Below are 12,323 nucleotides of genomic sequence, written 5' to 3'. Positions count from 1 at the left end.
ACACAGAGGTGTTCACACAGAGGGTGTTCACACAGGGGGTGCTCACACAGAGGGTGTTTGCACAGGAGTGCTCACACATGCCCAACAGCCACACATCTGGAAAAACCACTGAGTCTGGGTGCCATCCCTGGGGGTTCTATCACACAGCAGACATTTCTACCACAAGAGCAGCCAGCACCTCCCGCCTTCCCTCTTCCCACCTGTTTGTTCCTGTCCACCTCAGGCATCATCTCCCAGCCTTCTCCGAGCACTGTGCACAAGGCAGAGCAGGGAGCTAGCCCTGAGTCCAGAGTCACAGACAGACACCTGCACCTTGGTGCTCCAGCACCCTTGTGAGGGACAGCCAGGCTGTGTCACAGGCTGAAGAGGCCGAGGGTGCTGGAACAATTTGCTGATCTAATCATGTAAAACTCAGGACAAAGCTAATCTGTCTGGTTTAATGATATTTACAACGTGACTGACCTGCTCCATAATTAGGTTCAACCAGGAAGCAGTCTGTGGAAGTGGTGGTAATTAGTATTTGTGTTACCCTGGTGGGCAGGCTGCGGCTGGGAAGAGGAAGAAACCGATGGGACGGGAACTTATGCACACCCAGGTTTCTGAACCCTGAGACAACCAACTTCTGTGGTCGTTCCTGTCAACCCCGACTGAGGTCAGAGGTGGGTACAAGTCCTTCTCAAGGTTGAGAAGGAAGCTCAGAGAGGCCCATTCCCTTGCCCAAGGACACACAGCCAGCGAAAGACAAACGTTTCTTAGTCCTCAGGCAGCAAGTGATGACTAAGGTGATGGCTGGGGGACCAGAAGGTGACATGGTGACATGACAGATCTCACATCAACTTGCCCTTTAACACAACCAGAGGTGCTGGAGTGACTGAGGGTGTGGCTCAGTTGATACAGGCTTAAGAAGCTCTGGTTCGACTCCCAGAACAGGACAACAGATACTGTAGTGCACCCCTGTGAGCCTACACGCGAGTGAGGGGATAGGCAAGAGGAGTAGAAGTTTAAGGCCATCTACAGCACCATACTAAGCTGGAGGCCAGAGGATATAAGGGACTATCTTAAAGAAAAGAGAGAGAGAGAGAGAGAGAGAGAGAGAGAGAGAGAGAGAGAGAGAGAGAGAGAGTGTCAGTTCGGGGCTGGAGTAATAGTTCAGTGGTTAAGTGGTTAAGAGCACTGCCTGCTATTGTAGAGGTTTGATTCCCAGCACCCGCATGGTGACTCATTACCATCCTCCAGTTCCAGGGGATAGAAACCCTCCTCTGGCATCTGCAGACACCAGATACACACGTGGTACACAGACATACATACAGACAAAACGGTTGTAGGCTTAAAATAAAGTAATTTAACACAAAATTCAGCCAGCATCCAAAATATAAAGGCCTAGGAAAGGTGGCCCAGGAGGATGAGAAGTTCAAGGGTATCCTCAGCTACATAGAACTGGAAGATAGCCTGGACTAGCAATATAATACCCTGTCTGAAATGAACAAAAAGGTCCGATGAGGCCCGGTGTCTCTTTTATGGGGAATTCTGGAATGCAGATTAAGCTCCACTGAGCTAGACTGGGGACCTGTCTGTCCCCGTCCTTAAGAGACCACTGCCATTTCACAGCCACCTCACAGAGGTTCTGTGAATATGCACTTTAAGCTGGGCCTTCCTTGCAACCTGTCAGGATAGGCAGGGCTCTTTCCATTTCACAGATTGAGAAACCGAGGCTCCAAAAACTTCAGAGTGAGGGGACACAGCCAGCGTGAGGTCTTTCCCAGACCACAGCATTGGCACCCAGCATTGCATCACAGTTTTCTGAGAGGTAGAGCCCTGGGCCTAGCCTCTGGCCCATGCCCCAGGCTGGCACTGACTACCCTGTATACTTCCTTCCCACCAGCTACCACCTCTAGCCGTGTGACCCTGTGCCTCTCAGAACTCTGGGTAGAGAAGCCAGGCATGGTGGTGCACACCTTTGATCCCAGCACCCGGGAAGTAGAGGCGGGTGGACTTCTGAGTTCAAGGCCAGCCTGGTCTGCAGAGCGAATTCCAGGACAGCCATGCCTACCTAGAGAAGAAGCCCTGTCTTGAAAAACCAATAGTTAACAAGAACAGTTCTGGATAGTGATAACATTGCACATCTCAAAAGTGAGATGCAAACTGGGAAATTCAGTTTAAACAAAACAAACAGCAAGCGCTTATTCAGCACCCACTGGATACCCACCCACTCAGGGACTCGAAGGCAGGCTAGGGCCACGGGGACACATCTGCTAGCTCTTCCATCATCTTCCAAAAGCTAGAGACTACAGATGTTTTTCTCCCTGGAGGACCCACAGACCCTGCAACAAGGACTCTGGAGTGAGAGTCGGGATGGGACTCCATTTTTAGCACTCCTCTGGGACGCAGATGGTTACCCTGCCAGCGATCCTTATCCTCTGCTTCTCCAGGTAGCAGGCTTGTCTCAACACATCCCCGGGAAGTGTGGGTGCCCGGCCCCTAGCACCCCTGAGGCAGCAGCACATCCTGGCCCTGTCTGATTCCACCCTTGCCTTCCTGGGCTGGGCCCCACTTCATACCTCCCGCAACCTCTCATCAGGCATCTACCAGGCTCCCAACCTCCTCGCCTCACCCCACTGCCATTCCTGCACTGCTAAAGTCGGGGTCCCATCACCTGCCTGCTAGGAAAGCACCCACATGAGAAATGGGTCCATGCCAGGGGCGTCTCAGTGGGCAGGGTTCAGGCCCTCTCAGGCCTCTCCAGGGACACAGCACCTCACTGGCTGGCAGAGCTGCCCCTCAGGGGGCATCACCACACAAAGAAGCATCATCTTCCCTGAATCTTCAAAGGAGTATGGGTAATGGACAGGAAGTCAGTCCCTAGAACCTTCAGGGTTCAAAACATTGGTCATCCTGGGACTTGGTCTATAGCCCGGGCCAGGCTCTCAATCCCTGCCCGTGGCTAAGCCAGCTCAACTGTAAGAAGGATTTATTAGAAGTCATTACAAGGATTAAATGAGTTCACAGGACAAGGACCTGAGACAAAGGAAGGAAGGGCTGGACCAAGTATCAGCTGTTCCTGTCAGTGCCGAATACAGGCTCCCATTCACTGCCAGCTGGTCAAATCTGGCCTTCGGACGTGTCAACCTTTTTAAAATACCAGCACAGAAAGGGTTTTACATTAGAAATCAATATTTTAAATTTTTTTCTCTGTTAAAAAGAAAACAGAAACACAGGAACACTGCTAGGTCCCCATTCTCACGGAGCTGAAGGACAGATGCCTTCAGTGTCAGGCCACAGGTCCCCAGGGCATCACGGCCTGGCCTCACTCCTCCCAGTTCTGAGGTCCAGGCCTGGTGGCTCCTTTTCACCATGTTGGCGCCATGACACAATCCAAAGAGAAAAGACGCCTCCTGCTAGGAGCCTCTCTGTCAAATGTGGGAAAATGATTCACGTGAGGCTTGAAGCCAGGCCAGCTAATCAATGGTGACTGACGCTCTGGAAAGTGGTAACCTCAGACTTCCTAGAATGGAGCAAGACTGAGAACTGGAACATTCTGGAAGTGTCCCATCTTGACTTCACTGCGGTGTTTTGCACATATGTGTGTGCTTGCCGAAACACATCCCGCTGTCACCTGCAAGTTTTACCCTGTGCAAATGACAGGCGCCTCCGTAGAAAAGAAACGGGTAGGGAAGCCTGGTGGGGAGGGGCTGGAGGTCCCAGCAGGGCCTGAGTCCTTTGGGTGTGAGGATTCAGCCTGTTAAGTGTGACACAGACGGGTGAGCTGTTTCCCCGGCAATCAGTTGGCTCTCCTTGCCCAGGGCAGGCCACACGGCAGAGATTGAGACCCAGAGTGTAAGGCTGTGAATGGTTGATCTTTGAAGAACTCTACAGACCCAAGGTGTCCATAGCAGAAGCCATCAGCTGCATGTGGCAAGTTAAGTGTGTTAAAATGGGGCTAGGGATGTCACCCGGTTGGTAAAGTGCTTTGTCTCGACTCCAGGGTGCTGTGCATCCCGTCCCCAGGACCATGTAAACTGGTGGAAGTGGGGTACACTCAGAAAGTAGAGGCAGAAGGACCATCCTCAGAGATAGTGAGTTCAAGGCCAACCTGAGACCCTGTCTCAAAAAAATCTTTTTAAAGATTTATTTACTTTATTTATATGAGAACACTGTAGCTGTCCTCAGACACACCAGAAAAGGGCATCGGATCCCATTACAGATGGCTGTGAGCCACCATGTGGTTGCTGGGATTTGAACTCAGGACCTCTGGAAGAGCAGTCAGTGCTCTTAACCACTAAGCCATCTCTCCAGCCCTACCCCACCCCCTAAAATTTTAAAAATAAATTGTTTTGTTTGTTTTATTTTGTTTTCAAGACAGGGTTTCTCTTCTATGTAGCCCTAGCTGTTCTGGAACTTGCTCTGTAAACCAGTTTGGCTTCAAACTCACACAGATCCTCCTGCCTCTGCCTCCAAGGCGTGTACCACCACCACTGCCTGACTATTTTTGCTATTTTTTTTTTAATTTCTAAAAACGATGCATTTTTCTTTCATTTTTGTGTGTATGCCCATGTGCCGGCTCCCATTCTTGGGCATGGCCAGGGAGGTCAGAAAAGGCATCAGATCCCGGGAGTTACAGGCAGTTGTGAGCCGCTCTATTACACCGGAGGGTAAAGCCACTTCTGGCCCTCACCACTGTGGGGTATCCAACAGACTTGTCCCTCAGGCGTCGATGACCTCCATCTAGGGGTAACGTTATACCTCCCCCTCCCTCCTAAGACTGTGCACAGCCACTCATGTTTCTAGGGTGCACAGGGGCTAAGAAAAGCTTGTAGGAGAAGTGCTACGTCAGCAGCCCACCCCAAACTTGTAGAGCGGGGAGGCACAGGAGCAGTGTGAGGGCCAGTGGGGACGTTTCTATTACTGAGGGTGTGGAAAATGAGTGGGTGGTGGAAAAAAAAAACCCAGTTGCTGAGCACAGGGGAAGCTCGCACCAGCCCCCGTGCCCGGTGGTTGGAATAGGATCTGGGAGCAGCGCTGAACAGCACCAGACACTGCCGTGGTCACACCGGGGCAACCGGAAGCTGCGTCCATCTTTAGAGAGGTTTCTCTGCCTGGAGGGCTACGGTACCCCCATCGGGACAGGCGGAAATGAGCCCGCCATAGAGGCTGCTGGGAATAGAGACCTGGCAGAGCTCGGAGCTCCTTACAGTCAGATGGATCTGTCTCGCCGACTCCACTCAAACCTCCTCGGAACCTCCTCAAAGCACAAGAGGCTGGTATTCAACTGCTCGATCACTCATTCATTCATTCATTCATTCAGTCAGTCAGTCAGTCAGTCAGTCAGTCGTCCTGCCCCTGCCAAGACCCAGGAAAGGAACCTTTTACTGAAAGTGAGTCATCGAACGAGAAACAGTCCTCACTCCAGGCACAGGAATGGTGTGGGAGAAAAATAAACAACGTGGCTGAGACAAACACATCGGACCATTTATTCAGTGCTTGCTGGCTACCAGCCAAACGCTCCTTGCCAAGTGCTTTAAATGCTCCCATTAATCCTCAGCAAAACAGCGGTACATATCCTTACTGATTCTCTTTGGGAGCGGAGGGGACCTGAATGATCCAGCCCTCAGGGGTGGGGTTGGGAGCTAAAGCCAGGCAACAGGACCCCAGTTTGAGTTCCCGAACTAACAGTGTGCTGGTGGCCTCATGAAAGAAAGGACAGCAGGGAGGGGGGTCAGGCGGGTGTAGGGAGAAAATGGCAACACATATGGACACATTGTCTGAGACCAGAAAGACCAGGATGAGTCAGGAGAAGCTTACTCCAGGCCCTCTGAAAGGCAAGGCTCCTGAGGCAAGAGAAAGAGAGTTTCAGGAGGCGGGTCAGTGTCAGTACGGTGGGGTGGGGAGACCCTGAGAGAAAGCCCAACCCTGTGGGGCAGCCCAGCCAGAGATACAGTCAGGAACAGACTTCCCTGTCAAGCTGCCTGCGCCTCCCACAATGCCCTCGTGTCAGCTTCCTCAGTGCTAAGGGCTCAAAGCTGAGCCAACTTTGGGTGCAGGGTGACAGCCCAGCCAGGTGGTCTTTGCTCCTTCAACCTAGGCTCTGCCTTTCTGCAGAGTGCAGTGTGTGTCTCCCTCAACCCTGTCCAGTCATGGCTATGTGATGCCAGCCACCGGCTTTAGCATTCCTATGTCAGGTCAGCACCCTCTTCGAGGTTGGGCCACCTGGAAATTGTGATAGGGCAAGGAGGTGAATGCTAAACCCAGAGCACTTCCATTTTCAGAACCTCAGTTTCTCCCTCTACACAGGAGGTCAGCAGCTCCTTCCTCACAGGGCTTCTGAGGGAGAAAGGACCCTGTGGGTAAGGTGCAAGCACAGTGGCTGCCTCTGAGGGCTTTGGGAAATCAAAGTTTAAACATCACTGGCGTAGTCTAAGGACTTCAGCCACACGAGAACCCTGGGGAGACCTTACCATGAACTGCAAAAGCCATCCTGGTTACCTACCCCCACCAGGTTTGAGGTCATGGATTCTTCATACCTCAGCAAAATAACCCACGGCAGGAAGTGGGGAGCTGGGACCCAACAGCCAAGAGAGTGAACCGCATGTGCCCACGCAGACGGCTGCTCTGAGCACTGGGCTCTAGACAGGAAATAGAAGGAGAGAGGCAGGCCTGCAGCATGGAGGTAATCAGGCAGAGGAGAGACCCAGTCTGCTAGAGGTGGGATCCCACCTCCAGTATCTCTCTTGCATGCTCAGTGTTTTCTTCTTTTTTAAAAAAACGATTTATGTATTTTATTTATGTGTATGGGTATGTGGCCTGTGTGCACGTGCATGTCCGGTGCTGGTGGGATGGATCCTCTGGAATTGGAGTGACAGACGGTTGTGAGTTGTCAAATAGGTGCTGGGAATTGAACTCAGGACCTCTGGAAGAGCAGTCAGTGCTCTTAACCTCTGAGCCATCTCTCCAGCCCTCCTTTTTTTTTTTTAAAAAAAACATTTATTTATTATGTATACATCATACTGCTTTCTGCCTGCATATACGCCTGCAGGCCAGAAGAGGGCACCAGACCTGATTATAGATGGTTGTGAGCCACCATGTGGTTGCTGGGAACTGAACTCGGGACCTCTGGAAGAGCAGTCAGTGCTCTTAACCGCTGAGCCATCTCTCCAGCCTTGCTCACTGTTTCTTAAGCCTGCAGCAGGTCCCCGTTTGTGTCCTCAGGAAGTCCAGAACAGGCCACTTTGTAGAAAGCTGGCTGGCCTGCTCTTGGTAAGGAGCCGTGACCAAGCCCTCTTACCCATGAGGCACTGGTACACCCTCCCCTTTGGGACACTGTCTCCTTCCCTGGAAGGAGCCTACGCATATGTGTCAGCATAGGGGAAGCGTTTCCCAACAGCGTCATCTGAAGAAGACCTGGATCAAGTCCTACCTGATGCCTGATCCTCTGTCCCATCCCCACAATGTCATCAAGAAGTCTGCAAAGAGCCAGCTAGAGTGGAGGTTATGTCCCTTTTCATACCCGAGGGTCCCAACTATGGAGGCTTCCCAAGGTCCTGTGCCGGAAGCTCTTGGCCTATGCAGCAATGGCAGACAGCTGTTGTGATAGCGGGCCTGCCGAGGATGATGTCTGGGCGGCAGCGCGTGAGCACGTGAGCGCTCATCCACTCACCCGTCCATTCAGGCTGCCTTCCGAACAGTTCACAAAGAACTGATTATCCTCCCAGCAAGCCGGGACAGTGGACACTTATTTTGGCACTTCATAGGTATGAGAACAGGCCCGAAATGCTTAAACTGCTCACTCGGGGTCCCACAGCTAAACTTGAACTCCACACAGCTTGGCTCCCCCGCCCTCACCCCCACCCCTGAGTCTCTGTTCTTAACCAAGAGTGGGATGTGAGCAGACCCAATCCAGCCCAGAGTTCCGTCCATGTCTCCTAGTCTGGGTTGCGGGGTGATGGTGGTGGTGAGGCTGCTATGCCCATGGCTGGGATGTGATGGGGAAGTAAGCCGGAGAGCTGGCCCCACGAATTCTCTCAGAAGGAGAGCAGGACAGTGGGGTGCAGTCCTAGTCACTCCCCAGTCCAGGCCGACACGGAGCTGGTGCCAGGCTCCTGCCAGGCACCCTGCCATCCTGCAGGCTCTGATGTGATAATCTCCTGTGGTGAGTGATGGGCTTTGGCTAGGCCCCGCTGAGCCCTCTGCGGGAGGCTGGTGACTTTAAGAAGCCCTGGCTGGTAGCCCAGCTCTGGAAAGTTTTCAGCGGCTCCAGCTAGGGAAGCTCTGAGCAGGTGGGAGGGGGGAGTGTGCACTGAACGATGCTGTGTGTGCAAACGGGAGAACACAGGAGCCCCGGGGACCTTGTGCAGCGGCCAGGCCTTGGCCTGCCCTCCGTGCCTGGGCACCTCCCGAATGCTTTTTTTCCCTCTCATTCAAAGGCTAAAGCCTGTTTACAAGGGAGAGGTGGAGGCTCAGCCAGAGAAAGAGTCTTCCCTGAGGTCACACAGCCCATCTGCCAGGCTCCATGTCCAGGACTCTGTAGGGCCTCCTGGACCTCGCCTGGTTGGCCTGTCTCTGACCTGAAGGGTTTCTGGAAGGCATGCCAGACAGGGGTAGGACCCCTCAGTTTTCCCAGCCCAATCTCAAACACCCTTTTCCAGAGAAGGGATCTTCCTTGGTGACATTTGTGAAGGGGGACACAAAAGCCCAGGAATGCATACTTAAGTGGCCTGTGAGGCTGAGGATGGGGGCTGAGGTTTCCATTGTCCCCCACTGACTGGAGCTAAGATATCAGGTCAGTCGGGCTTGGAAGCTTCAGTGACAGAAGCCGCTTGGCTCTGGAGCAGAAGAGACTCTGTAGAGCCAGCGCTGGAAGTTAGGGCTTTGCTAAAAGAGGAGTCACAACAAGTGACAAGAGGAGCAGCTTTAAGTGAAGACTGGGACCCAGGGATGCTACCCTCCCCAACACCCGCCTCCCAAGATCAGACACCCTGCCCAGTAGGGGGGCCAGCCAAGCTCACTTGTGCCAACCCTAAGACCCTCTCCCTGCCTGGGCTGAATGAGTCCAGGAGAACTTGGGTCAGCCAGGCCTTATCTGTGTGCCCTGCTCTGTGACAGTGGGGATGGAGTCCAATATTGTGTTTGGCAGCCTAACTACTAACACGGGGTGAGTTCCCAAAGGGAGGGAGATGATGCTATTGGTGGAGAGGATGGGCAGGGAACCACACACAGTTGGACAGAATCAAGTTCCTCTTGTCATCCGTCCACTGCAGAGCCATCCATAGACACCATGGTGCTGCTCGAGATGACTCTGAGACCCTTCTGCTTGCTCCCAAGAGCAGGGAGTCTCAAAGGGTCAGGTTCTGGTCACCTCAGACACCCTTTCATCCCCCACCCGTGCCCAATTCAGGAGAAAATCTTAGCTTGGGGTCTTCCAAGCCCTGGAGCCTCTTCCCTCCATTCATTCCAGAGCATTCCAGAAACCCCACACGACAGGAAGACGGCTATGTGGAAACAGGAGACCGGCCACCGTGTCCCATGCAGAAGACGGGATCTAGGCTCAAAACAAGCTTCCTCCACTGATACCCTGCAGCCCCGGGCATTCTGGGAGTTGGAACTCTCTGTCCCTGGGCCACTGCTGAATTCTCACACCAGCAGCTTCCTCCTGTGCCACACACATGTGGGCCATCCACAGCTCCGTTAATAAACATATCCGTCCTGTGCTGCCTACCCAGCCACACCGTGAGCTGGCTTCATGTGTTCTCACAGACGTGTGTCATAGATGCAAGAGATGGGCACACAGCTTGCGGGACACTAGAAAGCGAGACTGTGTAGCAGATGAGTGTGTCATTGATGTGCACAGGCTGCTGACGGCCTGCATTTAAATCCTGACTGTCACCTGCTGCCTCCGTGACTTGGGCAAGTGATGCCATCTTCCTAGGTCTGACTCTTGGTTTTTTTTTAGATGTTCATTTAGGCATTTTGGGGTGTGTGTGTGTGTGTGTGTGTGTGTGTGTGTGTGTGTGAGAGAGAGAGAGAGAGAGAGAGAGAGAGAGAGAGAGAGAGAGAGCTGAAGACACCTTGCTGGAGCCAGGAGTCACTCTTCTACCCCATGGGCAGTTCTGGGGAGGCCACCAGCTTTTGCAGCAAGTGCTTTTAACCCAGCCAACCGTCCTGTGGGACTTGCGTTGTTTGTGCTCATTCGCTAGTTTGGAGATGGGGGGTTTCACTGTAGCCCAGGCTGGCCTCAAACCCATGTTGCTCCTCTTACTGTAGGCTCCCAAGTGCTGGTGACAGGCATAAGCCACCAGTTTGGGCTTTTTTTTTTTTTCCTTTTGGAGGCTGGGTAGCCCGGGATGATCATGAACCTCTAGTCCTCCTTCTTCTACCTCCCAATCACCAGCCCGGGGAGCGGGGTCACTGGGCCTGTTTTATGTGGTGCTGGGGATGGAGTATGGGCTTTGCCCATGCAAGGCAAGCACTCTACTAAGTGAACTACGCCTGCAGCCTGTGAGACCTTTCTTGGCCAGAGATAAGAATCCCACAGTCGCATCTTCTGATGAAAACAGGCTGCTGTGAACAGGCAACGTGTTAGGTACTGGTGCTGTTCATTGGATCCCCACACACCCAGAAATCAGTGCTGTCAGTGACCCCCAAGTTTGCCGACCTACTCTGGCAAGAGAGACTCAAGTCTGCGTGGCTCCAAACGCCCGTGTCTCGATCTGCTTCCCTTCCCGACCATCCCATCCATGATGCAGAGCCTCCCCGTCAATATGAAGGGCTGGTCCCGGCTTCGCACAATGCCTAGGCCTCTCGAGACACCAAGGCTCCAGCCACACTGTCAGCCCCAGCCAATCAGAGTGGATCCTCAGTCAAAAGGGCTCCTGAACTGCTGTTGCCTTGGTGACCAGGAATGTCTGCCTCAGGAAGCCCACCCAGGCTCCGCATCCCAGCAGGTCCCCAACACTCCACCCACCACCACCACCACCACCGTGACACATGATCACATTGGGTAGGAAAGAGCCCAGAAGGAGAGGCCTTGGAGGGGCTCCGTCCTCCTAACTGCAGTGGAAAGAGGGCTGTATTGGCTCAGAGGACTTATCTTGGCTCAGAGTGGTCCCCAAGTACAGGAGTTTGAGCGAGTACTAGGCTCAAAGAAAGAGATTGGGAGTGAGCGCCGGGCTGGGCTTCCTTGAGAACCAAATGCTTCCCCAGTCTTTGAGGAGGAAGAGCTATATGAACCGTGCCGTGGGTCCCTGTGATTGACTGCTCTGTGGCTCTGGACAAGTAGGCTCACTGCTACGAGTACACTGGGCCTGGCAGAAAGGAATGTGAGGACCCAGGAAGAGACACACCAGAATCAAGTGCTGCCTCCCAAGAGAGGCACTCCCAGGACACTTGCTTGTGATGCTGGATGCCACCGTGACCACAGAAGGAATGTCCCGGCCAGAGAGATGTAGCACAGAGAGCTGGAATGTACTCTTGAGTTCAACCTGAGGACTGCAGAGAACACTGTTGGTCTCTGCAGCATGGCATCTAGAATAGCAACAAAAGCCACTGCCCGAGGGGTGACTCAGTTCTGAGCCAAGCAGGTTCTAACGCAGCCACCCCAGCAAAACCTCTTCGAGGCACAGAGAGGGTAAACACCCAGCCCAAGGTCACACAGCTGGTGTGAGGAGGAGATCACGGGTCTCTGTAACAGTTAGGCACTATGGGACACTGCCAAGTGAAGTGTTCTGGGAAGGGTGTCTCCGCCTGGGATACTCACACAGACGACATTCCCAAACCCCCTCTTGGGTCCCCGAAATGCTGGCTCTGTAGGCACTCAGCCTGGGGTTCCCCTCCCCTCTAGGGCTTGGCTCTGCTCAGCCCAGTTCCAGAGCCAATTTGCAATTGCATAATGGACAATTAGGAACAAGCTTTCTTCTCTTCCAAGGGAGCAATCAGCCTGACGACCAGCAAGGACAGAGCAGAGAGGACCCAGGAAGCTTGTCCCCTCGTCCCTGCCAAGATGGAGAATCCCTCTCCTGATCTAGCCTAACTGGAAAATCAGGGCTCACTAGAGTGCTCCCCCGACTTCTTATCTGCCTCCTATCTCCCCTCTAGGAAGACATCCTGACAAGGCTGGCCCATGGCTTTCCTGTGACACTGTGACGCTGTGTCATCGGGGCTGTCTGGTTGGTGACGTCTGGTCTGTCCCGCCTGCCCCACTGTGATTCCTAACTATTTAGGCACCATGATGAGAGCTAACATTATGCTTGCTAATTCTACATCAACCGGCCACTCAGTCACTCCACAGTCTCACTTCACAGCAAATGGCCACACACAGCCAGCAAACAGGGCAG

General features: G+C 53.3%; 1 protein-coding gene across 2 annotated transcripts in view; it reads right to left on the bottom strand.

Annotated features, from left to right (window-relative positions):
* The window catches only part of Ece1 (endothelin converting enzyme 1), a 101,693-nt gene that overhangs the window by 60,260 nt on the left and 29,110 nt on the right, over positions 1-12,323 (bottom strand). The window contains exon 1 of one of the 2 annotated variants that reach the window (XM_063288516.1): positions 201-257. The exons of the other annotated variant lie outside the window; for it this stretch is intronic. Within the exon in view, the coding sequence (XP_063144586.1) occupies positions 201-230 (30 nt within the window). The 5' untranslated portion in view covers positions 231-257. Of the gene's footprint in view, positions 1-200; positions 258-12,323 lie in introns of those variants that run through there. 2 annotated transcript variants of the gene reach the window in all.

The sequence above is a fragment of the Rattus norvegicus genome, chromosome 5 (genome assembly GCF_036323735.1).
Source record: "Rattus norvegicus strain BN/NHsdMcwi chromosome 5, GRCr8, whole genome shotgun sequence".
NCBI classification, from domain to species: domain Eukaryota; kingdom Metazoa; phylum Chordata; class Mammalia; order Rodentia; family Muridae; genus Rattus; species Rattus norvegicus.
Note: the sequence above shows the minus strand (reverse complement) of the source record. Positions and strands in the feature narration are given on the sequence as shown.